The 27,954-nt window shown below is 38.8% G+C and overlaps 1 protein-coding gene across 1 annotated transcript; it reads left to right on the top strand.

Annotated features, from left to right (window-relative positions):
* The first annotated feature begins 527 nt into the window (after window positions 1–527).
* Window positions 528–27,954, top strand: CDK7 (cyclin dependent kinase 7). Its single transcript, XM_079702571.1, has 12 exons — window positions 528–616; window positions 975–1,034; window positions 7,532–7,565; window positions 8,475–8,542; window positions 9,301–9,369; window positions 11,307–11,417; window positions 12,910–13,028; window positions 15,104–15,203; window positions 22,622–22,708; window positions 24,996–25,145; window positions 27,215–27,362; window positions 27,769–27,954. The coding sequence occupies exons 1-12, from the start codon at window positions 551–553 to the stop codon at window positions 27,795–27,797; spliced, it is 1,041 nt and encodes a 346-aa protein (XP_079558697.1). The 5' UTR covers window positions 528–550; the 3' UTR covers window positions 27,798–27,954.

The following is a 27,954-nucleotide window of genomic DNA, read 5'->3' as shown; positions in this document are numbered from 1 at the left end:
AGGACTAAGAATGCCTCTTGATCTGCCCTTAAGAACTGGGCACTCGCTTAAGTAACCTGAAATTGTCGGCTTAGGCGTCCACAGTAACCATGGTGACAGGACACCCTTGAGCAAAAACCAGAGAGCGAGATCAGACCCAAAGCCGAGACTTCCGCACTCATACACACCTATTAAATCCTGAACACAAAGCATCGTATCAGAGCGCTGATCCGTCTTCGGTAGTGAAGAAAGTATCTAAGTTAAAACGGTAACAGGGTGACACAGTTAGCCACCACCAAGAGCACCCGCTTCCGGTATAATCTGCGGTCACATGGTAGGGCGGGGTGCGGCGCAGAAGAGCCCTCCAGCCCTGCCTCTTGCTGCTCACTTAGGGCGGGCTCTGGCCGGACCTACTTAATAGCATCCCCGCCCACCCCGGAAGTGGGGGCGGAGCTAATGAAGCATCAGCGCTCAGTGGGCGGAAGTGGCTGTGGGAGGCTTTAAGGTGCTTTAAATTCTTGCTGTCTTGGGACCTCACCCCTTTCAGCTGGAGTCGAGCTCCGCGCGACAGATGGCTGTGGACGTGAAGTCGCGAGCAAAGCGTTATGAAAAACTGGACTTCCTCGGGGAGGGACAGGTGAGATTCTCGGGCGGGGCTCGGAGGGCCCTGAGCGGGGAACGCCGGGCCGCCTCACACCATCGCGGGTTTTCTCGTGGAAGCCAGCGTACGGGACACGCTACTCGTTCTGCTTGCGGGAGGCTGCCCAGACCCCTCCTGCGGCCCCTCTGTCCACCCTGGGCATGAGACCTTGAGCGGCCTTCTCCGAAGAATAGACTGGAACGAGACGTGGACGGCCCCACCATGTTTCAAGCCGCCGCAATTTTTTCCCAATAATCCTGGGTTCCTTGCTTCCCCGAATCTAATAAAGTAAAAAGGCAAACATAAACCAAAAAAACTCTCACCAACTTAACTTTATTCCTCTTTTTCTCTCTAGTTTGCCACGGTTTACAAGGCCAGAGACAAGAACACCAACCAAATTGTCGCCATTAAGAAAGTGAGTTGCAGTTTGTTTTTCCTTGAGTCTCCTTGAAGATGTGTGTATATGGGAGCTGGTGTCTGGCCGTTTTACTTCTCTTGACCATTCTCTGCTAGTGAGGAGTTACTTAGGTCATTTTCAAAGAAAACAGAATTTCTTAGTGTCTTGTGTTCCAACGTGGAACTCGGGTTGAACTTGTGTTTTGTTGTATTCATTGAAACTGAAATGAAGAGGAAGCTGTGTGTTATGTTTGTTCTACAAACGCAGACGTTGGCAAAGGGGACAAATACTGCTCGTCTCTTGGGTCCTCAGAACACCTGACCTTTCCAGAGCCCTATTTCTGCCTCACCTGCATCCACTTTGTGTATCTGTATTTCCTGAGTACAGGTGTACCATGTAAAGGCTTTCGCCAGCATTAATGACATTGCTTTGGTGCGGGTTTTTTTTTTTAATGGTTTCAGTAGCTTTTTTACTCGCATTCATTCAAGAAACTTAGGTCATATTTAGTTAACTTTCTATATACCAAGCACTTTCGCCCTCGTTTTTTCATTTAATCCTCATAAGAGCCCATGAAATAGGTAAAGTATCTCTATTTTACACTTGAGGTGGCTGAAGCTAAGAGAGATTAGGTGACTCATCAAGATGACACAGATGGTAATTGCTAGAGCCAGGATTTAGATCCAGGTGTCCTGCTCCCAGGTTGATTGCCTTTTCCCATACTACGGAAATCAATAACCTTCTCAAGAGAAGCTGGTTTCTTCACACCTCAGGCCTGTTGGTGGCTTAGGTGACCACCTTCCTTATTATTCCTGTTGCTGCTTTGAATCTTTCTCCTTGAAAATCCTTAATTCCTTTGAAGCATATCCCTCTCATACTCTTAACACCTGCTTCCCACTCTTCCTTTCCACAATTATTCCTGCCATTGTTATCTTTTTTACTTTTTCTGACGTGTCTCATCTCCTTTTCCAGTTTATATTGTTCTATAAACCAATGCCATAGCTACTCCCTTGTGAAACCCTTAACTTTGTTAATTCTTTCTAAAGTTATTTTTCTGATTCTACCCGTGGTTCACTTTATTCTAGCCATACTGACCTTTCTGTCCCTTGAATACACTGAATTCATCCCAGTCCCGGTATCATTGCATTTGCTCTGCCTTCTGGTTAGTATATTTTTACTCTAAAACTTGAGTAATCATGTAATCAGGAATCATAACTGATTCCTTATCATTTAGATCTCAGTCAAATATCTCCTGTACATACACGCCTTTGCTGGTCATTCTAGCTAAAACAGGTGTGCCTCTCTTCTTACTTGGTGCTCTTTGCATATTTCTCTATTATTATTTCATAGCGTTTATCAAAATCTAAAGTCTTTTACCTATGAGTTTATTTTCTATTTACTACCACTTGAATTATATTTAGGACTGTGTCTGGTACATTTGCAGGCACTCATTAGAAATGTATTGACTAGGGGCTTCCCTGGTGGCGCAGTGGTTGAGAGTCCGCCTGCACGGGTTCGTGCCCCGGTCCGGGAAGATCCCACATGCCGCGGAGCGGCTGGGCCCGTGAGCCATGGCCGCTGAGCCTGCGCGTCCGGAGCCCGTGCTCTGCAACGGGAGAGGCCACAACAGTGAGAGGCCCGCGTACCGCAAAAAAAAAAAAAAAAAAATGAGGCTTCCCTGGTGGCGCAGTGGTTGAGAATCTGCCTGCCAATGCAGGGGACACAGGTTCGAGCCCTGGTCTGGGAAGATCCCACATGCTGCGGAGCAACTAGGCCTGTGAGCCACAACTACTGAGCCTGCGCATCTGGAGCTTGTGCTCCGCAACGAGAGGCCGCGACAGTGAGTGGCCCGCGCACCGCGATGAGGAGTGGCCCCCGCTCGCCGCAACTAGAGAAAGCCCACACACAGATATGAAGACCCAACACAGCCTCCCCCCAAAAATAAATAAATAAATAAAATTTAAAAAAAGAAAGCAAGGATGTTTTAAAAAAAAAAAATGTATTGACTTGACTGATATAGTCTCTTCAAATTGGTATAATCTCACTGAATTCTGTGGTTTTCTGTAAATCCTAGTGGGTTTTCTTGTTTGCTTACTTTTACCATAAACTAGGATTTAGAATTCATCCTATTTCTCAGTGATAGACTTGTACCCCTTGAAAGTGACTCATAATGGAATATTCTTTTACATTTAATTTTTATTTCAAATAGTACATCTTTGTGGTTTTATGGAATATAACCTTTATATAAATGAATATATAACCTTTAAAAGTTATGAATCACTATGTTATACACCTGAAACTTATATAATAGTATACATAAACTGTACCTCAAAAACAAAAGGAGCAGAAATATTTCTCCTTCTACCAAACCAGGTATTTCTCAAAATATATATATATATATATATATATATATATATATATATATATATTTTTTTTTTTTTTTTTTTTTTTTTTTTTTTTTTTTGCGGTACGCGGGCCTCTCACTGTTGTGGCCTCTCCCGTTGTGGAGCACGGGCTCTGGACGCGCAGGCTCAGCGGCCATGGCTCACGGGCCCAGCTGCTCTGCGTCATGTGGGATCTTCCCGGACCAGGGCACGGACCCGTGTCCCCTGCATCGGCAGGCGGACTCTTAACCATTGTGCCACCAGGGAAGCCCTCAAAATATTTTTTTTTTAAAAGTCAATTACTAGGCCAAGCATGCCTCTCTCCTCTACCCCTGGTTTTCACTCCTTGGAGCAATCACTTTCAACTCCAAAACTGTTTTCTCTGCTATTTACATCCATTTCTTTAGATAGTATGCTCATCATTATTTCTTGAGTGGTCTCTTTCCCTAGTTTTAGACATTTTCTATACTTCCTACTGTAAACATTGGAGATTTGGTGCTTGTGCACCTTCCTCTCCCAACACTCAATTTCTACTCCCACTCATTTACTGACATGTTTAATTTTACAAAAAAAGGGATAATAAGCTATGTATTCTGTATTCTTTTGCCTGTTGTATTTTGGACTTTTAAGACATCATAAATCTACCTTATCCTTTTTAAACAATTGTATTGAATTTATGTTTACCAATTTATTTAACCAGTTCCCTATGGTAGCCTTTTGGAGCCTTTCTCATTTTTCAGTATTTGTTTTATGTATCTCAACAATTTATAGTATTGCATACTTCTAAACTCTTTCTCTCCCTACACACACACACAGGCATGCACGCACGCAATATTCTTCTGCAACTGGTTTTTCTGAATCAGTATTATTTCTGAAATCTTCCAGATGGATACATGTAGATCTGGTTTATTCATGCTCATCAATGATTAGATTCTATTATGTGGCTACACTAAAATTGGTCTATCCAAACTCTTGTTGATAAACATATAAGCTGTTTTTTTTAAAACGTTTTACTTTTATACAGTCCTTCTACAGACATTCTTATACATATGTGAGTTTCTCTAGAGAATGTATCTTTAGTTGAAACCAATTATGAATTGTTGCTGCATAGAGAATACACAGCAGTGTCACCATATATTGTCAAATTGCTCTCTAAAATGGTGGGATCAGTTTAACCTCCCACCACATTCTCGCCATCTTTGTATTGTCAGACTTTACAACAGTTGTCAATTAGATGGATCGAAAATGGTATATGGTTGTTTTTTCAATTAATATTTCTCTGATTACCAGTGAGGTTGATCATCTTTTCCTAGATTTATTGGCTTTTTAGACTTTTTCTGTTAGGTTGCTTACATTTTCTTCTTTCCTGTTGATTTGGTGGGGAATTTCTTACATATTCTGGATACCGATCCTTTATCAGAAATTTGCACTGGAGATACCCTCGTTGCTGTAAACAATCAATAACTGATCTGTAATAAGAATAGAAGAGTATTATTCAAGCCAAACTGAGGATTATATCCCAGAAGACAGTCTGTCAGATAGCTCTGAGGAACTGTTCTGAAGAAGTATGGCTTTCAGCATAATTTATATCTTGTCAGAACAGAAAACACAGAAAACATCAAGCATGACAGGGGTACATTCCTTCAAAGTTTCCAAAAAAAAAAAAAAAAGATGGATCAGCCGAAGACAGAACACCAAGTACACAGTGAGTCAGTATGGCCTTGGCTCCAGGGAAGGGAGCCTTATCATCAAAGGAGTACTACTACTGAAGTCCCTGGAAGGGAGGCATTTATCCCTATCTTCAAAATGGACATTCTTTACTTCAGGACAATGCACCCTTTTTTTTTCAGTGGTTAAAAGCAGATGTACAATGTGTGTTTGATAGACCACAAAACAGGTTGTTCTAGTTAGCAAAAAGTTTGTTAAATCATGTGTAAGCCAGAATGACTTCTCCATACTTCAGTATGTAAAAATTTTTTCCATCATCATCTCCCAGTCTTTGGCTGGGCTTTTAGTTGGTTTATGGTATGTTTTGAGACACAGATATTTCAAATTTTAATCTGGTTAAATTTGTCCATTTTTTTCCTTTATTGGTTCCCTTTTTTGCGTGCTTCCCTACCTCCAGGTTATAAAGAATATTATATTTTCGTGTAAAAATTTTAAAGTATTGCTTTTCACATTTAGGTCTTCATTCCATTTGGAATTAAATTTTCTTTGTTGTGTAGTATGGGGATCCAGTATTTTTTCCCCAGCTCTCTCAACACTATTGACAGTGTGTCCTTTTCCTGGTGAGTTGTAATGCCAAGTTCCAGTTTCTACTTGGATCTGTTTCTGGGCACACTATTCTTTTTTACTGGTTGACTTTTTTTTTCCCCCATCCCTGTTCCAATACAATAAGTCTATAATTACTATTGCCTTATAAAGTCTTGAAGTCTGGTAAGTGCCACATAACTATTTTTCTTCAAAATTATCTTGGCTTACTCTATGGGTCAGTTGAGAAATTTGAAACAGATCAGGAGAATTTGGATATGAACTAGTTATTATATGCTACTCTGGCATTATTATTAATTTTGTTAGGTATGAGAATGGCATTATAGTTATGTAAGAAAATGTCCACATTTTAGAGGTGCCTACTTAAAGTATATAGGGATGAAATAACATGAAGTCTGGGACTTGAAAAAGTGTATATTGTAGCCAACAAAAAGGGGAGGATGAATGAATGAAGTAAGTATGGCAAAATATTGGTAATTATTGAATCTGGGTGATGAAGTAGATGGCTTCATGAAACTAGTCTATTTTTTATTATGTTTAGAAAATGTAATAATGTTTTAAATTATCTGTTCTTAGCTCCTTACTTTTCCATATGAAGTTTAGAATCCATTTGTCAATGTCCTTGAAAAATGCTGTTGTACTTTACATTTAGTTCCATTAAAGAGAATTGACATATTTGACGTATTTATGATATTGAGTCTTCCTATCCATGAACATGCTATCTATGTTTATTTTGATCTCATTTCTTAAGCATATTTTAAGAGTGCTTTATAGTATTCATGGGAAGCTTCATACATCTCTTGTTGGCTTTATTCCTAAGTGCCTTATATTTTTTGGTGCTATAATAAATAGCCTACCTTTAAATTAAAAGTTCTGTTTGTAGTATATAGGTGGGGGATATTTTTAAAAGTAGAATAGTTGATTTTCTGGAGTAGGATTTTTTTTTTTTTGTATTCTTGGTTACATTGTCATTGTATAAAGTAGTTAGCTCTTGTTCTTTAACCTGGTACTTGGTTTTGTGTAAGACTGAACCTATTAATGCAGTTTGATGTGCTTATTCACAGTAACAACAGTTTAACCATTTTCTATATCCATCGCAATTTGCAATTTATCTTTTTGGAAAATGTGGTCCCTGGGAGCATATTATTGGACACATTAAGCATCTTATTTTATGTGTTACGCATTTCCTCCCAAGTAGTCTAACTTGAAGTGCTCGTTTTGTTTATTAGCCTCTATACGTTTAATTATTCGTTCCTCATTTAATCTAACAAAGATGTGTAATTCAAAACTTAAGGGGAAAGGAATGATATGTACTTGATCCTTTCTTATATTGTTAATTTTGCCTTTCTGATTCATGATTCCCACTCCCTTCTTGCCTACTAATACTAGCTACATATGAGTTGCTACGTAGTTTTGCTATAAGTTTTTTTTTTAAGAATTTTTTAAATTTTTAATTAGTTTATTTTTAGCTGCTTTGGGTCTTTGTTGCTGCGCGTGGGCTTTCTCTAGTTGTGGCAAGCGGGGGCTACTCTTTGTTGTGGTACGTGGGCTTCTCATTGCAGTGGCTTCTCTTGTCACGGGGCATGGGCTCTAGGTGTGCGGGCTTCAGTAGTTGTGGCACTCGGGCTCAGTAGTTGTGGCTCGCAGGCTCTAGAGCGCAGGCTCAATAGTTGTGACACACAGGCTTAGTTGCTCCATGGCATGTGGGATCTTCCTGAAACAGGGCTCAAACCCGTGTCCCCTGCATTGGCAGGTGGATTCTTAAGTGCTGCGCCACCAGCAAAGTCCTTGAAGTGTTTATATATATGCATTGGTCTAAATAATTTAACATATTTCTAATGTGTTTGTTTTTTCCTCTGCCAGATCAAACTTGGACATAGATCAGAAGCTAAAGATGGTAAGTAACTTATTTCATGTAATCTGACAGAACAGGAAAGGTTCTTATTCTCAGTGAGGAAGAGAACAAAGTATTAATTAAAGTTAACAATGGTTCTGGATAGAGTTATTGCAGGGTCCCAGAAGAGTCAAGTTAGACTCAGGATAGAGATAGGATATTTGTGATTTTCACCATTTGGGTGTTCAGAAGAATATGCAAGTCACCTAAGTAGATGGAAGACAGAAAGGTTATTAGTGACTTGTCTTGATGTCTTCATTACTGCTTTAGGTGTTGTTACAAGCCATTGTTTCTTCTTCTGAGCTTCTGATTACTTTGAAAATTCAGGATTCATGGAAGTATACAAAGCTTACTATAGAATAAATGTATGGGGGGGGGAAAGATTTTTTTACCCCTTCTTCCAAAGCCTTATTTGCTAGAGTGCTAAGTCCTATTTAGTCATCAAGAAATAGTTCCTATATAAAGGATCCATCACCTCTGTAATAACTAGTACCAGATTTTATTTTAAATGTTGAGTTCCATCCTTCACATTGGGCAAGATTGTATCTAATCACTAGTTTGCTGTTACCTTAAAGAATCTGCCACTGATATTCATAAGGCAAGAGAAGGGAGCCATTAACTTCTCACCTATATGCTACACGCTTGTGTACATGTTGTTCCAGCAGTCTTCAGATCTGATATCTCACAGATAAAGTGAATACTTTTTTCACCATTTATCGTAGTCTGTGCTAAGCTATTTTAAAAATAAAGCAATATAAAATGGAAACAGGTATGTCATAAAAATTGTTATTTTTTTTCCTGAGGAATAGTCATTGCTATTTCGTCAGACTGACCTTTCCCAAAAAATACGTTTACAAGAAGGTTTGAGATTTCAGAATTATTTTTCACTTTTTTCTTTGCCTTTTTATGTAGGTATAAATAGAACAGCTTTAAGAGAGATAAAATTATTACAGGAGCTAAGTCATCCAAATATAATTGGTGTGAGTATGATCTAAGTTGTTTCTGGGATTTGGGACCCTGCCTTTCCTGAATGTGGTAGATGTTGATTGAAGGCTCAGCAAGATAAGTTGTTCTAGACGAGCCTTGCAAAAAGGCTGAAATTTATTTTCTATCCTAATTGTTCTTGTAGGCAGTGTCTTAAAAACTATACAACTGATGAAATAAATTAAATATTGGCATACAGGCTGATTTTGTCAGAGATCATTTTGAAGCCTAGAGAGCTCTAGCATGTGTAAGACCTTTTAGCAAGTTCCCTTGAACTCTGTGCCATAATCCCTACCTCATAGCGTTGTTATGAGACTAGCTCACTGAATACACGTAAAGTACCTGGGATAGTGCCTGGCATAGAGAACACGCTCATTCAATGAATGATAGCTGCTGATGCTATTTGTAGGATATTCTTAAGTACCAAGTTTGGGAATTTTTCTAAATTGGAGACTTAAATGAGGTTTTCATTAATTCATATCTTTATTATAACTCCAAAATTTGGAGGGAGAGGTTAAGTATTTAGTGATTTTTTTTTAATAGTAAGGTTTAGTATCTTGTGCTTCAAAGTACTAATTCCTAGCCAAAAAAAAGGATAAATATTAAATTTAATAAAATTATTTAAACTTTACAGAGAATTATCAACAATCCAAATGCTTGTTTAAGTTTTTGAAGATTACTTCAGTTGGTATAATACTGTCAAGTGTTTAATAGAGAACCACATGTTGATTTTTTTTTTCATTTTGCTTTGCAGCTCCTTGATGCTTTTGGACATAAATCTAATATTAGCCTTGTCTTTGATTTTATGGAAACTGACCTAGAGGTAAGATTAAAATTCCTGGAGGAATTTTTTTTTCTCTGTTTATCAAAAGAGAATCTAAATGTTTATTTTCTACCTTTGAAGATACTGGCAGTCAAAAGAATGCTTAATTTTGTTGAAATCTAGTTGTGTTCTCAAGTCAAAGATCTTCTGAATAATTTAGCCATATTCCCAGGGTTAAATACAAGAGTTGGATTTCAATAGCATTGTATCTACCAAGTTCCCAATACCTTATTGACATTACATTTTTGAAAAATGAGTGTTTGGCTTCGGAGGATTTGGAACTTCTTTGTGATATTAACACAGAATATCCTTTTGAAAGCCAAGTTTCTTTTTGAGAAAAATAAGATTTTATACTTTTCATTAATATTAATTGAATCTCAATAATGGACATTCCAAGAATGTGGAACAAGTAGAATTCTCATACACTGCTGATGAGAATGCAAAGTGATGCAGCCACTTTGGAAAACAGTTAGGCAGTTTCTTATACAATTAAATATACACTTAAGGTACAATCTAGTAAATACCACCTCTACGTATTTATTTATCCAAGAGAAACAAAAACATGACTACACAGATGTTTAGCTTTATTTGTCACTACCCAAACTGGAAACAACCCAAATAGCTTTCATTAAGTGAATGTGTAATCATAAAGTGGAATACTATTTGAGAATAAAAAGAAACAAACTACTAACATATGCAACAGTATAGGTGAATCTCAAATACATTATACTAAATGAAAGAAGCCAGGCTCAAAAAGCTATTGATATTGGGCTTCCCTGATGGCGCAGTGGTTGAGAGTCCGCTTGCCGATGCAGGGGACACAGCTTTGTGCCCCGGTCCAGGAAGATCCCACATGCCGCGGAGCGGCTAGGCCCGTGAGCCATGGCCGCTGAGCCTGCGCATCCGGAGCCTGTGCTCTGCAATGGGAGAGGCCACAACAGTGAGAGGCCTGCGTACCGCAAAAAAAAAACAAAACAACTATTGTTATTATATGATTCCATGTATGATTTTTTGGAAAAGGCAAAATTAAAGGAACAGAAATCAGATCAGTGGTTGCCTGGGTTGGGAATCGAGGAAGGATTGAGTAGAGAGTGGCCTGGGGAGAGTTTAGGGGGTTATGAAACTATGTCTTGATTATGGTAGTGGTTACACAACTGGATGTGTTTGTTAAAATTCATAGAACTGTGAGATTAAAAGGGTATATTTTACCTATTTAAAAAAAAAGAAAATGTGAATTTTTGGATCTTATAACAAAAAGTCTAGGAATAAACGGACTGACTTGAGGCATAGTTCACAAATAATGCTAACGTAACACAGTCTTTCACTTTAACTCAGTGTTTTCTTCTCTGTTGCCTTGTTCATGGGTAGAATCTCTCAATATAGTGGCTCAAGCACTTGCAGGCTTCTGTCCTTAGAGTTTAATAATCCCTGAGGAAAGAAAGTGCTTTGTTCCCTTTGATTCTAGCACCAGTATTTGCCTTGCCTTGGCTCACATATCCATCCCTGAGCTAGTCTGGAAAGCAGGCTGCAGTGTGGTGACTGACCATGCCTGGGTCGTGTGTCTACTTCTGAAGGCTACAGGTAGTGCACAGTCCTGTTTTAACCACGGGGACTAAGCTGGGAACAGATGGAGTGTTGAATGCTGTTGTCAGAAGGGACTATGTATCTGGGGGCAAGTGAAAACAACAGATGTTTGCTACATGGATGCCTAAAAACAAAGCAGTAGGACATAAAACACTGCTTTCTTTCCAAACCAAAGATACTTTCCCTAACCATATAATTGGAGGTTCTGACAGTACTTCCTAAGGAGAGTTAGGCAATCTCTCTTGAGATTCTCCTCTATGAATAAATCCATTTTATGTCTGTAAATGATTTTATATAGTAGAGTCCATTTGGAATAATAAAGCTTACCTGTATATTGTATGCCTGCTTTACAGGTTATAATAAAAGATAACAGTCTTGTGCTGACACCATCACACATCAAAGCCTACATGTTGATGACTCTTCAAGGATTAGAATATTTACATCAACATTGGATTCTACATAGGGTAAGGTTTTTTTTTTTTTTTTTTTTTTTTTTTTTTTTTTTTTTTTTTTTTTTTGCGGTACGCGGGCCTCTCACTGTTGTGGCCTCTCCCGTTGCGGAGCACAGGCTCTGGATGCGCAGGCTCAGCGGCCATGGCTCATGGGCCCAGCCGCTCCGCGGCATATGGGATCCTCCCAGAGCGGGGCACGAACCCGTATCCCCTGCATCAGCAGGCGGACTCTCAACCACTGCGCCACCAGGGAGGCCCAGGGTAAGGTTTTTAACCAAGTATTATTGCTTCTTCACGTTGTAGTCAGACTTTATGTAGCCAATTTATTACACAAAAGGTCTGAGTATGTAAATTGTTACAAAATAGAGCTGGGCCATTTTATCCAACCATCTTCCTCTGTGTGCTCCCTTCAGTTCCACTGCGTGGTGCTTTGAGGACTCTGAATTACTATGTGAAATTTAGAAATGGAAGAGATCTAGTCCTTCGTGTTTTCCATAGTTGAAGAGCTAAGTTGCTGACCAAAGTTACGTATTTTTTCTCAAGGTCAGCAGCTGAAAACTGACAATAATATTAGAACCTAGACATTTTGGCTTGAAGTCCAGTGTTCTTTGTGCTATACTGTTGTAATGGGAAAAAAATAAACAAAACCAAAAACAGTGGGAGTCTGGTTTAAATTATGCAATGCAAAAATACCTTTGGAAAAATATTTCTAGTAGCTCAAATTCTAGGAAATAATGAAATAAAATTTCTGAAATGGCTGAGTCATTGTTAGGAGCATTCAGCTACTAGAACAAGGCTGATAATTTAGATAGGTAGATGTTCTTAGGCACCCTGTGTAGATGAAATAGCTAAAAATAAATAAGTTATAGTTAATAATTCTCATACTTACACTTGGAATCCCTTTTAGGTTATTGCTAATATATTTTTAGCATAGATTGTGAAGACTGTATTCCTCATCCTTATAAATTCCTAATATTTTTATTTACTGAAGTTCATATATAGTGGGGGTTTTTTTGTTTGTTTGTTTTTGTTTTGTTTTTGGCCTCATGGCTTGTGGGATCTTAGTTCCCTGACCAGGGATTGAACTCGGTCCGTCAGCAGTGAGAGTGCAGAGTCCCTAACCTCTGAACCGCCAGGGAATTCCCCATATATATTGTTACTAAATTAAATAGCAGCAGCTATTTATTGAGTGCTTACTATGAGCCAGTCACTACACTAGGGTTTTTACAGGAAATATTAAATTTAATCCTCACAGCAAACCTGTGAGGTAGGTAAATTGAAGTTCAGTGAAATTAAGTACCTTGACCCAATGTCTCACTAAGTAATATGGCCAATCTTATTTTGCTTTGTAGGATTTTATGTCAATAAAAATAATATTGGTGGTTGTTTAGATTTGGGATGTTACCCCATTCATGCTAAGTTTAAATTTAAGCCAACGAAATGTATCATTGTGATATTCTTCTCCACCCTGCTTACTTGTTTGTTTAAAACCTCCATTATATAGGACCTAAAACCAAACAACTTGTTGCTAGATGAAAATGGAGTTCTAAAACTGGCAGATTTTGGCCTGGCCAAATCATTTGGGAGCCCCAATAGAGCTTATACACATCAGGTTGTAACCAGGTAAGGATTCCTTAACTAACTGAAACCTTATATTGTGTAGGATATACACAAATGATTGTGATTACACAGATGAGCATCATTTGTCTTCTCTGAAATTTTGGCAGAGTTCAGGGATTACTATTGGTGTTTTATTAAAAATATAGGGCTTCCCTGGTGGCGCAGTGGTTGAGAGTCCGCCTGCGGATGCAGGGGACACGGGTTCGTGCCCTGGTCCGGGAAGATCCCACATGCTGCGGAGCGGCTGGGCCGGTGAGCCATGGCCGCTGAGCCTACGCGTCGTCCGGAGCCTGTGCTCCGCAACGGGAGAGGCCACAACAGTGAGAGGCCCGCATACTGCAAAAAAAAAAAAAAAAAAAAAAAAAAAAAATATATATATATATAGCCCTTTTTTATATTGTGTATATCTTACCACAGTGAAAAAAATATATAGCCCTTCTTTCAAACAGTTGAATTTAACTCAGTCCTCAGATTTACCAAGTTATTTTGGGGACTAATTTATACTTCTTATACAGTTTAGTTAGGTAGGCTGGAACTGTAGTGCCTATTCTTGTACATAAACACATGATTTGGGGGGCCTGTGTTTATTTTATTGGTCAGTCTTGGTTCCACATTTTTTATTATTTTTTTTTGCGGTATGGGCCTCTCACTGTTGTGGCCTCTCCCGTTGCGGAGCACAGGCTCCGGACGCGCAGGCCCAGCGGCCATGGCTCACAGGCCCAGCCGCTCCGCGGCATGTGGGATCTTCCTGGACCAGGGCATGAACCCGTGTCCCCTGCATCAGCAGGCAGACTCTCAACCACTGTGCCACCAGGGAAGGCCGGTTCCACATTTTATATCATTCAGTGTGAATGAAAATTCTCTAAACAAAGCAGTGCATTTATATTTGGGTTTTGCATATTATTAGTTGCTTCCATTTTCTGTTTATACTTTTTATGTATAAAAACTAAAAATCACATTAAATAGATAGGGATGGTAGATTTTATCTTGTCAGGATGACATTTGTTAATTTCTCTGACTCTTTTAAGGATCTGAGAAGATCATCAGATTCTCTATCCTTTTAAATTACTTTGTCACCTTCCTCCAGATCTCACTGAGTGTCAATCACCTGAGCCCTGAGTAAAAAGTAAGGGATATAAGTAGTTGTTCGTGTAATTTCTGGAAAGATTAAGCCCATCATTCAGGAACACTGGAGACTCAGGAAAACAGGGACCCACATACATGAGTATTGTGTGCCACTGCTTTTCATCTACCCGTTTCTCATACTTTCTCTTCTTGCAAATCAAATGCTACTAATAGGTCAAATTAACGTGATGACTGAGAATTAACAATTTAGATAACCTCAATGAGCCGTTTTGGTGGAGTGGTGGGTTGAAAGCCTGACTGAAACAGGTTTAAGAGGATGAGAGAAGAGGAAGTGGAGACACTAAGAGCAGACAACCAGAGGATGAGGATGAGGATTAGGGGAAGTAGGGTCCAAAGAAGTTTTTGTTTTTTGTTTCTTTATATTTTAGTTTATTTTTTAAGGCTAGAAAAAATAATGGTATGTTTGACATTGATGTTAAAAATCTAGTAAGAACAAAAAGTTGATGTAGGAGAAAGAGGAGAGAATTGCAGGAGCAATATCCTTGAAAATAGGCAGGAGAGTGGGGTGTCAGTGCCCAAGTTGAGGGATTGACTTTAAAAACAGTCACGGATAGTTCATCAGTAGTTATGGATGGGAAGGCGGATTGTGAGAATACAAACGACTGAAGGTGAGTCTGTAGAAATTTTTTTTCATTACTTGCATTATTTCAGTGAAGTAGGAAATAAGGTCATCAGCTGTGAGATAGGATGGTGTTGAGGGTTCCTGGAGAAAGAAGGTATTACTCATCTCAAAGTGGGGGAGTGAATGGACTAAGGGTGTATGTAATTTCCTGGCAGCAATATGGAACTTGTTGGTTTTATAGCCAATTTTTCTTGAGTTAATATATCCATAAAAGTGCATTCCATCAGTAGATGATGTTTTGCTGAGGAGTTTTCTCTAAGAAATACTTTAATTCCATCCTAAAATGACAGTATTTCTTTTTGTTCTTCAGGTGGTATCGGGCCCCTGAGCTACTATTTGGAGCTAGAATGTATGGTGTAGGTGTGGACATGTGGGCTGTTGGCTGTATATTAGCAGAATTGCTCCTAAGGGTAAGTCTGGAATTGATGTACACACTTCAATATTGTTATAGGAATTTATTTTTATAATTTTGTGTAATAATTATCTTCCCAGAGGTAATTCCCAGAGAGGAGTACCATCCTTAAAACAAAAAGCCAACAAACAGGTTAATAAAAAAAAGAACCTCTGCCAAGTACAACCTTTTTATTAATGCTAATGCGAGATGAGATGTCCCACTTAGGACAATAAAGGTTTTATTATAGATCATTCTGTGTTCTGAAATGTAACTATAATAAAACTCATTGGGTTGTAATATGGTACTGTCTCTACAGTAACTAAAAGTGTTAGGATAAACTTCTGTACTTCTGGTACTTTTTTGTTTGGGCTGTTTAAAAGTACACTTTAAGAGATACGTAATACCAACCACTGCAGATGCAACTCTGCATAACTTTAAATACTGTGTGAGAGGAGCGTTTTAGTTCTGTTCAAGCAGAGCAGACATGGTGGTCCTATAGCATTTCTCAAACTGAGACCATCTTACAATGAAACATCCTCTCCCTTCCCTCACTGTAGAGAAAGATGCCAACTTGGTAAGTTTTCTTTAGCCATGACGTTTAGTTTAGCCCTTCTCAATGAGGAAGGCAGAGGAATATTGGGAAATCACACTGAGGCTGAGTTTTTTTCCTTCTTACATTCCAGATTCCAGCCTCTACTCCCCCTCTCCTCAAGCCATGTGTATTTAAAGAAACGTGAACCCAAAACACAAAAATACAGCTATTTATTTCCTTGAACACAGAAAATAGCTTCTGTACGCCAGAGAGAAGATACCTTCTTAAATGTCTTTTTTAGTTTAGTGTGAGTTCTATGCATCATTTTGAGATGCTCACCCTTCTGAATGCTTGTAGAAGAAACCCTCACATTTAGGCTTGAAGATGATATAAGTAATCCCTGTGCTAGTAATGGGTCCTCTGAATCACCTGGTGTGACAACTCTGCTACTCACAAAAACAGAGTTTACTGGAAGGGTACATCTGAGAATCTGTTAACTCTCAAAAGCCCAGTTCATTCATGACCAAGACAGAAACAGAATTCTATAGCCCCTAGTGTTATGACTGATCATTCCATTTAGAAAGTAAGGAGAGAGAGATAGCAGTTGAGAATAGATGGGTTAGAAATTGTGGACCTGGTTGAAGTCATAGTTGGAGTCTTGCTAACCATTGGCATCGTTGTTGGAATTATTATTAAGGTTATGAAGGAGTTGACAGGCAGCCCTATTTGGTGAAGAATTGTACCATTTTGCCTTTTTTTTTTTTGTAGTACGCGGGCCTCTCACTGTTGTGGCCTCTCCCGTTGTGGAGCACAGGCTCCGGATGCGCAGGCTCAGCGGCCATGGCTCACGGGCCTAGCCGCTCCGCGGCATGTGGGATCTTCCTGGACCGGGGCACGAACCTGTGTCCCCTGCATCAGCAGGCGGACTCTCAACCACTTGCGCCACCAGGGAAGCCCCATTTTGCCATATTTTTTTCCAGCACAATTAAAGAAAAATGTTTCATATTTTAAACTGTCTCTGTACTCATTTGAAAATATTCATGGAAATGCTGTCCACACAGTTCTAAATCTGTGGTGAGATTCTGCAGTCCAAATAGATAATAGTTGAAAGCCAGGGTAATTTGGAAGATTTGCTAATATAAGCGTTTAACTTCTTTAAAGTGTTGTTTTTTTCTATATAAATTTTATAGAAGGCTTAATAACTAGAAAACAGGAGCAATAATAAGTAAGCCTATGTCCAACCAAAGTAGTCTATATAGTTTAAAACATTTTAGAAGCAAATTGGTCTGCATTCTGACCTCTGAAAAGGAATTGAGAAATATTTATACTAGTGGAGTATTATATCACTAAATAACACAAATCTACTTTTTAATTTATGATCTGTTTATGTTCTTTTTTCTTAATCATGTTATGAGACATAGTGATTAATAGAAAATCTAAACTTGGATATTACCTACTGAGCAAATGCCACTATCTGGTCTAGATAGTTTCAAAGATAACCATTTTAGTTTGTAAATAAGAAGTAGTTTGGGGGAGACATTTTATGCTTTATAGGAAGGTCACTGGGCATCCTACTGGCCTGCATTAGAGCATTCCCTAGAGATGATGTGGTGATACAAAGATTTGATCAACCAGCAGCTGCCTGCCATACTCTTACTTCATCCAAATGGTGAGGATCCAGAGCTAATGGCTTGGCCTGTGGTTGATCGTCAGCCCTCTGACATTCCAATACTTCAGTTTGGCTGTATCAGCTCAGAACAGAGCTTCCATCAGTTTTTGCATAGCCTTCTGGATGCACATGGGTGTTAGAGGCTATAGGATATCAGATGTTCAAGAACGTTATTGTTCATGCCTATTGCATAAAAAAGCTTGCTGATTTTCTGATACTTGGTTTGTGATCCCTGCCTCTGTAAAGACATGAGAAAGAAAAAATAAATTTCTACAGTGTCATTGTTCTTAAAAAGATGAATCTCAACACAATTTTAAAAGAGAAGTCATGAGTGGAGTCATACTGAAAAGAACCAGAGGGAAGTCCCTCTTGGGTTCCTGTACTGTTGAACTCAGTACTTTTCTTCCTTTTAGGATTAATTGGACTCTTTCTCCTAAAACTGAAAAGTTTTCATTCATATGCTTAGTCACAATTGTATTGGTTAAATTCTGGTGTCCTCTAAGAAGCTGTTATAGAACAGGATAAAAGAACAATAAAGGGCTTCCTTGGTGGCGCAGTGGTTGAGAACCCGCCTGCCAATGCAGGGGACACGGGTTCGAGCCCTGGTCCGGGAAGATCCTATGTGCTGCAGAACAGCTAAGCCAGTGCACCACAACTACTGAGCCTGTGCCTTAGAGCTCGTGAGCCACAACCACTGAGCCCACGCTCCTAGAGCCTATGCTCCACAACAAGAGAAGCCACCTCAATGAGAGGCCTGTGCACCGCAAGGAAGAGTATCCCCTGCTCACCACAACTAGAGAAGGCCTGTGCGCAGCAATGAAGACCCAATGCAGTCAAAAATAAATAAACAAACAAACAAATAAATAAATATAAAAATACCGACTAGGACCTGGGAGGCCAAATCATTTTTTTTTAAGATTTATTTATTTATTTATTTTATTTATTTTTGGCTGTGTTGGGTCTTAGTTGCGGCATGCAGGATCTTCGTTGAGGCGTGTAGGATCTCACATTGTGGCGCGCAGGCTTCTCTCTAGTTGTGGCATGAGGGTTTTCTCTTCTCTAGTTGTAACACACAGGCTCCAGGGCATGTGGGCTCTGTAGTTGTGGCACATGGGTTCCAGAGTGCATGGACTCTGTAGTTTGCTGCATGCGGGCTCTCTACTTGAGGCATGCAAGCTCAGTAGTTGCGGCACGCGGGCTTAGGTTCCCTGCAGCATGTGGGATCTTAGTTCCCTGACCAGGCATCGAACCAGCGTCCCCTGCATTGTAAGGCAGATTCTTTACCACTGGACCACCAGGGAAGTCTCAGACAGTGGATTTTTTTAGTCAACATTGCATTGATGCTTAATACAATGAAGACATTTTAAAATCAAGTGATAATTATATCTTAAGGATTTTTAAGATGGCAAGGCGAAAATCTCCCCCCCTCAGAAATTATCTCTAAAAAGAAACAAACATAAATGTTTGAAATTAGGAGGTGCCTATAACACTATGCCAGAGGATATGAAGCCAGAAGTGAAGAAGGCTAAAAGTCTTCAGAAGCGGATACCAACTGAAGGCAAATTTTGTTTGGCACACAGAATCCTGGAGTTGCTTAGCAATGAGAGGTACCGATGATCATTGATGGCAATAATGAGGTGCAGGACTAAAAACAGAAGGGTTGGTTGAAAAACCTGTATATTGAGTACTTAATAACAAGGTCCCCGACACAACCAGGTTACTTTCCTTCCCCCAGCTATACTTGCCCCTGACTTATTCCTCCACCAGGGAAAGTTTATTCTCCAAAGAAACTGAAGCAGGAATCTCTAGACATGGGCATCCTTAGACACAGTGGAGGATGGGGGTGAGATGCCAGGGTGAAAACACAGAGATTACATGAAAGTCTGCACACTAAACAGTAAAACCTCCAACTTATTTCCCTGTTCAGCTCCCAGAACCCTGGCAGCCAGTGTAAAGCTCATTTTAACTCAGGTAAAAGATTAGAGGATCCTTCACTGGAAGAACTGAACGGTCCCAGAGAATAGACCCATAGGTAACTGGCATTAAAGCTACCTGTCCAATCTTTCTAGATAAAGGCCATGAGTTAACAAGCTTTTTTCATAGATAGAATGCTTTGAATCAGCTTTTTTAGTACCTTACCTTTAAATATGAATGGTTAGCCAGTGATCACCAGATAGTTCTCAAGGATTTTCAGGTATTTAATGACTGCTTCCAACATGTAAGGATCACCGGATAATTGGCAAGGATTATCAGATATTTGATGAAAGCGTCCAACATGAATGACAGACTGAAACAAACTTTGGAAAAAATAGAAACCATCAGGTAGCAGAAGAAAATTCATCCTCGCCTCCCCACCCGCACCAGATCTTCAGAGAACTGAGAGAATATACTGCATACATAAAACAAGAACATGATGCTCTTTTACTAAAGGAACAATCAAAGAATAAAGTATACTTGAAATTTTTCAAAAAGGATAACTAAAAGCAAACAAGAATAGTAGAAAAGCAAGCTAAAGAACTCTTTCCTTAAATAGAACCAAAAGATAAAAGAGATGGACTACAGTAGGGAAAAGATAAGAAAATTAGGAGATTGATCCAGGAGTGATCTTAGAATATAGCAAAGGAGAAGAAAGAAAATCGAGGGTAGGAAATTCATAAGAAAATAGCCCAGCATTGATGGATGTGAATAGATTGGAAGTGCCATAAAGATTCAGCACAATGAATGAAAGAAGACCCATGCCCAGACACATTGTGAAATTTCAGAACACCAGGGGATTCTTAAGAAAAAGCCTTTATTTCCACAGAGAGAAAAAACATGAAGAGCTTACACAGAAACCAAAATAAAGGATTAGGGAAAAGATGGCATCAGACTTCTCAAAAGCAACATTGGAAGACAACAGAACACATTGTGAGGGATCCAAAGTCCACACATTAGGCAGCTCATTTTATTATTTTTTATTTTTTTGCGGTACGCAGGCCTCTCACTGTTGTGGCCTCTCCCGTTGCGGAGCACAGGCTCCAGACGCGCAGGCTCAGCGGCCATGGCTCACGGTCCCAGCTTCTCCGCGGCATGTGGGATCTTCCCGGACCGGGGCACGAGCCCTTGTCCCCTGCATCGACAGGCGGACTCTCAACCACTGCGCCACCAGGGAAGCCCCCAGGCAGCTCATTTTAATTTAAATTTCTTACATCAGACAAAAACAGCCATCCTTAAAATCTGGTTAAATTGCAAGCTTGCTCACAAAACTAAGGCTATGATGATGAGTGTCCCTGTCTTCAGATCTCATAGTACAATTTACGTTGGTGGTTTGCAAAGTAGCAGAAAATCCTTTGAGGTATAAGAAGAAAATGTGAGCATGTCTAAAAAGATTTATGGGGACTTCCCTGGTGGTCCAGTGGTTAAGAATCCACTTTCCAGTGCAGGGGACATGGGTTCAATCCCTGGTCAGAGGAACTAAGATCCCACATGCTGCGGGGCAACTAAGCCCGCATGCCGCAACTACAGAGCCCATGTGCCGCAACTAAGACCCGACAGCCAAAAATAAATAAATATTATAAAAAAAAAGATTTATGAAATGTTATTTAATATCCCTTCTAGTTTCTATTTTATTCACATTTAATATACATGATAGCATGCTATTATAAATACATAATTTAAAAGGGGTTAAGTCTGGGTCCAATCAGAATATAGAAACCACACATTAATTTGAAAAGGGAAGTTTAATATAAAGAATTAACTATGACAAGAGGTTGTAGTAATGAGGGATTGACTAACAAAAAGTAAAGAGAACTCTAAAGATTATAGGAATAGCAGATATAAGGAGCAGTCACCCTTATACCTAGTGGTAACCCTAGGACTAAGGACAGAGCACCCAAGGAGAGGACACCCAGGGCTGATATCTAGACCTCTTGAAGAGGGCACAGTGTGGGTCACTGGTTGGCAGAGAAGCTGCTATAGAGCTGTGCTGAACTTGCTGGAAATCTGTCCTCTTGGTTGCTGAGGAAAGCATTTCTCCAGAGGCACTGCTACAAAACCATCTGCAGGGCATTCTAGAGGGAAGCTGCTGGCCTCTGTGCACCGTTGGATCTGAACACTGGAGAAACTGGCCACACTGCAGGAACCTGGTACCGATTCTAGAAGCTGAGAGTGGTGCAGGAGCCTGCCAGGCAAGCCGACTGGAACCAGGAAGCAAAACTTTTCTTCCTGTGATGTCTCTCCAGCATTCTCTACTGACAAAGCTTCATTTGGCAAAGGAAAAATATTTAAAGGGCCCAGATCCATTTTTATGGAGAGTCAAACAGGGTGAATTTGGATTATATTGATAACTGGCAGAGGTGTTTTTGTTATGTTTTGTTGCTGGTAGAGGTCCACAGTAATAAAAACGTTGGAGACTTGGTACTTAATTTCACGTCTTCCCAGTAATTCTGTAAACTTTTTCATTGCCCTTAACAGTGCCAAAGGCCTCTTACTCACAGAGTAGAGAAAACTCTTTTTTTTTCTTTCCTGTATACTTACATGTCTGAGAATGAATTGGAAAATAATGTCTTTGTGTAGCAAAGATTTTGATCATTTCTTATCAGCTACTGACGTTTAACTTATAATTATTTATCCTCTTAAAGTTGGCCAGTATACCTCTTCAAAGAAAGAATTTGCCAAGAGATTGTTTAAATAATATTGGAATAGAGATGTGTTCTCTTGCCTCCCAGCCTTTGCACCTGCCCTTTTGCTAGGATAGTTTTCTTCTTCCATCTTAGACTTTTCTTCCGGCAGCTCTCATCTTTATCTGTCAACTTTCATGGCCACTTCCTGTAGGAAGCCCTCCCTCACCTGTCCAGACTGGGTTAGGTGCTGTTCGGTATGGGCTAGGATCCTATCCTGTGCTCTCACTGAACACATCATCTTGTAAATGCCGCTTCAATAGTATCATCGTTGTTCACCATGTCCACCCCAGGGGAGAGCAGGGACTGTCTTGTTCCCTTGTTTAAATGCCTAGGGCTTAGCACAGTGCCTCTTACATGGTAAGTGTTTATTAAAGATGAGAGGCGTGAATAAAACGGACAGTGTGATAGTCTTTACTTGGATAGCAATGGCAGGATCTAATGCCATATCCAGTATGCCTCAGACTAAATTTTTGTTATAGTTTAGTGTTTCTTATTAAATTAAATTTATAGTAGTATTTGTGTAACAGCTATCAAAAACCATCTTGAAGTGGCTGCCTCTCACTTTCTTTCAGGTTCCTTTTTTGCCAGGAGATTCAGACCTTGATCAACTAACAAGAATATTTGAAACTTTGGGCACACCAACTGAAGAACAGTGGCCTGTAAGCCTTCATACATGTTCTTTGAAATTTAGTTAGAAATCTGTATAGTGTATAACGTGAATATTACTTAAAGAAATGTACTAATTGTCTTAATTTATTAGTAATATATACTCATGGCAAAAGTTATACAAAGTAGAAGTTAAAATTATGATATAGCATCCAGCCTTCTATATACTTACAGCCCTCCCCCATCCCAGTAATTCCCATTCCAGGGTTAATCACTCTTATTTTGTTGTAAAGCCTTGCTATGAGGATGCACACACAAACACATACGCACATATAGACATATAGAGTGGCTTTTTCTTTTGTTCTTTAGCAAAATAGGGATCACACCATACAAAATTTTTTTGCAACCAACTTGCTCTTTACTTAATATTACTGACCTCTTTCTTTTTAAGCCATATAATATTTAATTTTATGGATGTTCCATGTTAGTTTATCAATATCTTGATGGATTTGGGTGTATTTATTGAATTTTCACTAACACAATCAAGATTTTTTAGTATTATAATTTTTTTGTTGTTGTTAGCCATGCTGCATGGCTTGCGGGATCTCAACTCCCCAACCAGGGATTGAATCTGGGCCAGTAAAAGCCCAGAATCCTAACCACTAGGCCACCAGGGAACTCTCTGTTATTTATTTTTAAACCATTACATGTCTATAAAAAAGAAATACTAAATCTGTGATAAAACTTAAAACAATATAAATTGCTAAATTTTATATATTACAGTTCAGTGAAATTCTCACTTGTTCATTCTTTTTTCTTTCTTATTTATTTATGTATGTATGTATGTATGTATGGCTGCATTGGGTCTTCATTGCTGTGCGTGGGCTTTCTCTAGTTGTGGCGAGTGGGGGCTACTCTTCATTGCTGTGCGTGTGCTTCTCATTGCGGTGGCTTCTCTTGTGGAGCACTGGCTCTAGGCATGCGGGCTCAGTAGTTGTGGCTCGCAGGCTTAGTTGCTCCATGGTATGTGAGATCTTCCTGGACCAGGGATTGAATCCATGTCCCCTGCATTGGCAGGTGGATTCTTAACCACTGCACCACCAGGGAAGTCCCCATTTGTTAATTCTTAAATTATAATTGAAGGGGCTTCCCTGGTGGCACAGTGGTTGAGAGTCTGCCTGCCGATGCAGGGGACACGGGTTCGTGCCCCGGTCCAGGAAGATCCCACATGCCACAGAGCGGCTGGGCCCGTGAGCCATGGCCGCTGAGCCTGCGCGTCCGGAGCCTACGCTCCGCAACGGGAGAGGCCACAACAGTGAGAGGCCCGCGTACCGCAAAAAAAAAAAAAAAAAAAAAATTATAATTGAAGACCTTTTTATTTTCCTTTCTATTATAGCCTCATCTTCTGGGGAAAAAATAAATTCTAGAAAAGAGAAATTTTGATCAGTCTCTTTATCTTCTGGTTAAAACTTTAATGAGGGCTTCCCTGGTGGTGCAGTGGTTGAGAGTCTGCCTGCCGATGCAGGGGACATGGGTTCGTGCCCCGGTCCGGGAGGATCCCACATGCCACAGAGCGGCTGGGCCCGTGAGCCATGGCCGCTGAGCCTGCGCATCTGGAGCCTGTGCTCCACCACGAGAGGGGCCACAGCGGTGGGGGGCCCGCGTACCGAAAAAAAAAAAAATGTCTTTGGAGGGGACAGTGCTGTTTATGATACCTTTCCCTCTGCCAATACCACAGTCTTAATTAAGTAGCTATATATTAAGTCTTGATATCAGGTAGACTGATTCCTCCCACTTCTTTTTCAAAGTTGTTTTTAGCTATTTTAGTTCTTTTTCCTTTCCATATAAATTTTAGAATAACCTGCCTATATCTATAATAATTTTGCCAAAATTTTGGTAAGAATTGCATTAAACCTGTATACCAGTTTGAGGAGAATAGACATCCTTATGGTGTTGAATCTTCCAATACACGAACATGATAGGTCTCACCATGTATTTAGAGCTTTGATTTATTTCATCAGTGTTGTATAGCTTTCAGTATATGAGTCCTACACGTTTTGTTAGATTTTCACCAGAACATTCTGTCGTTCTTTTTGAGTGATTCTAAATGGCTCAATGTCCACATGTTCTTTGCTAGTATGGAGAACTACTGTTGATTTTCTTATGTTTACCTTCCTGTAACCTTGTCTGCTCACTAGTTGTAGGAGTTTTTTAACAGATTTCTTGAGGTTTTCTACATAGATCATCATATCATCCGTATGACAGTTCTATTTATTCATTTGAGATGTACATGCCTTTCAATCCTTTACTTAAGTTTGAATTATAAAAATATTTTTACAGGACATGTGTAGTCTTCCAGATTTCGTGACATTTAAGAGTTTCCCTGGAATCCCGTTACAGCATATCTTCATTGCAGCAGGAGATGACTTGCTAGATCTTATACAAGGCTTATTCTTATTTAATCCGTGTACTCGAATTACAGCCACACAGGTATTTTAGCATATCTTTAGAATTTCTTAAGATTTTCTAACATTCTTTAAATACTGAAAAGATGTGTTTCTGTTTTGTTTTAAGGAGTAACAAATTTTATTTTTTCCCTAAGCTACAAGCACTGTTCAGACTGGTATTAAATTATATGATGCACACAAGTACAGGAGAGTTTATTCTTGCTTAAAAACATATAAATACATTTCTATTTCATAATTAGTTTGCTTTCAAATAGTTCACTAGAGAGGAAAAAAAAGGTTTTTGTATTTGTTAAGGCACTGGTATATTTCAATTAAACTCTTACGTATTAACTAAAATTTTGTGCTAAAATCAGTGCCAAAAGTGTTTTGTTTTTTCCCCATAAAATGCAGTTCAAATATGCATTCTGGTCATTGTCACAGTCAGAAAGTGATAATAGGGAGAAAATGGTATAGTCTGATACAACTGTATACTTATAAGAGATTGAAAGGTATTCTAAATAGAAAAACACTGAAACTGAGTTATTTAAAGGAAATAAGAATCAAACTCAAGAAAAATGTGGAAGACCAAGAATACCTGCTCTTATAAAAGAAGAGAGAAATGTTATCCAATACAAAAATGTAAGACCTATAGATTTGAAAAGTTTTTTTTTCTTTGTTTTAAAAACAAGCACACAAAACTGGGGCAGGGACAGGCAGTGCAAAAATGCAACACACGGTACAATGGTTTGCCTTCATAAAGGAAGAGACCAATTGAAATGTCACAAATCTTCATATCTCACAAAACATGTTAATGTACAATATATGAGGGATACAAAGTGGATTTTATTTTCACTTAAGTTTATTACAGACTACCAAATCATTGTTTAATGCATTTACTTGTACAAGCCTTTTCTTTGTAGCAGTACATGCCACATTAATACATATATACTAGATATTTTACCATTGGAATTACTCTTCTAATTTCAAACAAGTAACTCATTTTTACCTTTTCACTCATGCATATATGCATATTATCTCCATCATAAGAAACTTGAGACCAGGTCAGATTATCTAGAAAGTTGTTTTCATTAATAGTAAAACTCAAAATATATAGAAAAATACTAGTTGTGATGACTTATTTGGGTTGTATTTTGATAGAATGAATTTTTTTAATGGGTTTTGGCTTGTAGATATCTAAAAGTTGGAATGAGATACTCTTCTTAGATCTCTGTGTAGCTCAAAATTAGTTTAATTTACTTATGGAACTGCTATGATTTGGAAGTAATCTTTTATAAATTCAACTCTTCTGAAGTAAGAAATCTCTAAATTATTACTGCATATAATATTACGTTGGCAAGTAGGGGGAGGTATGCTTGACAAATTTATATGACTTCTTTTTGTTCATAAGAGAATTATCCAAAAGGAAATACCTTAAATTATTGTGGCTATTGAACAGTACTATGATGCAGATAAAGTAGGAACTTGACCACTTCGTCATCTAGAATAAAACTGTTTTTATTGGAATTTTGGAACTAAGTAAAAATATCATATTATAAAACATTGGACTGGTAGTAAATAGAAGTAACCTTGGGCAAGTCCTTCCAAGTAAAATTTCTATTAATTTGTAGTGGATTGTTGGATTTTAATCCATTGTTTCCAACCTATCACATCTTTTTAAAAGCTTTATTTTTAAGAATTTATGTGATTTGGAATTTGAATACATATAGATGTGACAAATAAACTTGGAAGTTCTTTTTAAGCAAGTCTCTCTCTGTGTTTTGAACTACAGAGCCTATAATGTGTAGAGAGATGAATTTTACAATATCTTACTACAGATATTTTGTACTTAGTATAGGCTATTTAATTGTGGAAAAATTTGAAGGTAGTGTCTTTTTCTTATAGTAATGGAATTATCAATCAATCTTAGGCTGCTAGATGTTTATTTGTAGTAATCTGCATGTTGAAATACTTGAAATTAAGTTTGCTTGGGGAGGGGGTGTATTCACATAGTATTTTTAATGCTCCTTACAATTTTGGAGGTTAGCTTTTCTTAAACACAGTTCAGATATTCACTTAAAACCTTACTTTCTCTGGTATCTTTTCTTCTGAAAGGCATTGAAAACTAAGTATTTCAGTAATCGGCCAGGGCCGACACCTGGATGTCAGCTGCCAAGACCAAACTGTCCAGTGGACGCTTTAAAGGAGCAGTCCAATCCAGCCATGGCAACAAAACGGAAGAGAACAGAGGCCTTGGAACAAGGTAAAACTCTCATTTTCACAAGAAATGAAATGAATTCAGAAAACTCCAGATAGCTAATATATAGCTAGTGACTGAAAGGCAGCTAAGAAATGCAGACTGTGAGCTGTTTACTTGTATAAATTTAAATTGGATAAAGTTGACTGTGGTGTTTTAGCTATGTTTACTTCCATTGAGAATACTTACATCATGCTTTTTAAAAGGACATGGGCACTTTTGACTCAGAGTTACAAGTACTATCCATGTGCATCCTACTCTTTTCATAAATTCCTACTGGTACATTGTATGCTTAATGTTTAACTAGTGCTATTGGAAAATCAAAGCAAGTAAAAATAGAGGTAGTTGGAATGCAGTGACTGGTTAAAATTGCTATAAGATTAAATGTAAACAACCTCATTTTTCCCCCCAGGAGGATTACCCAAGAAGCTAATTTTTTAGTTACAGAGAACACTGGACATATTCTACTACTGAAGGAGATAGTGAAAAAGGCAAAATAGTAAACATTAATTAAATGCTTTAAAAGAAATTTGTAAATATTCTGTACATGTAAAATATGTAAAACTGGGTTATTTTATTAAATGTATTTTAAAACAAA

Source organism: Hyperoodon ampullatus, assembly GCF_949752795.1.
Source record: "Hyperoodon ampullatus genome assembly, chromosome: 4".
Lineage (NCBI taxonomy): Eukaryota > Metazoa > Chordata > Mammalia > Artiodactyla > Ziphiidae > Hyperoodon > Hyperoodon ampullatus.
Note: the sequence above shows the minus strand (reverse complement) of the source record. Positions and strands in the feature narration are given on the sequence as shown.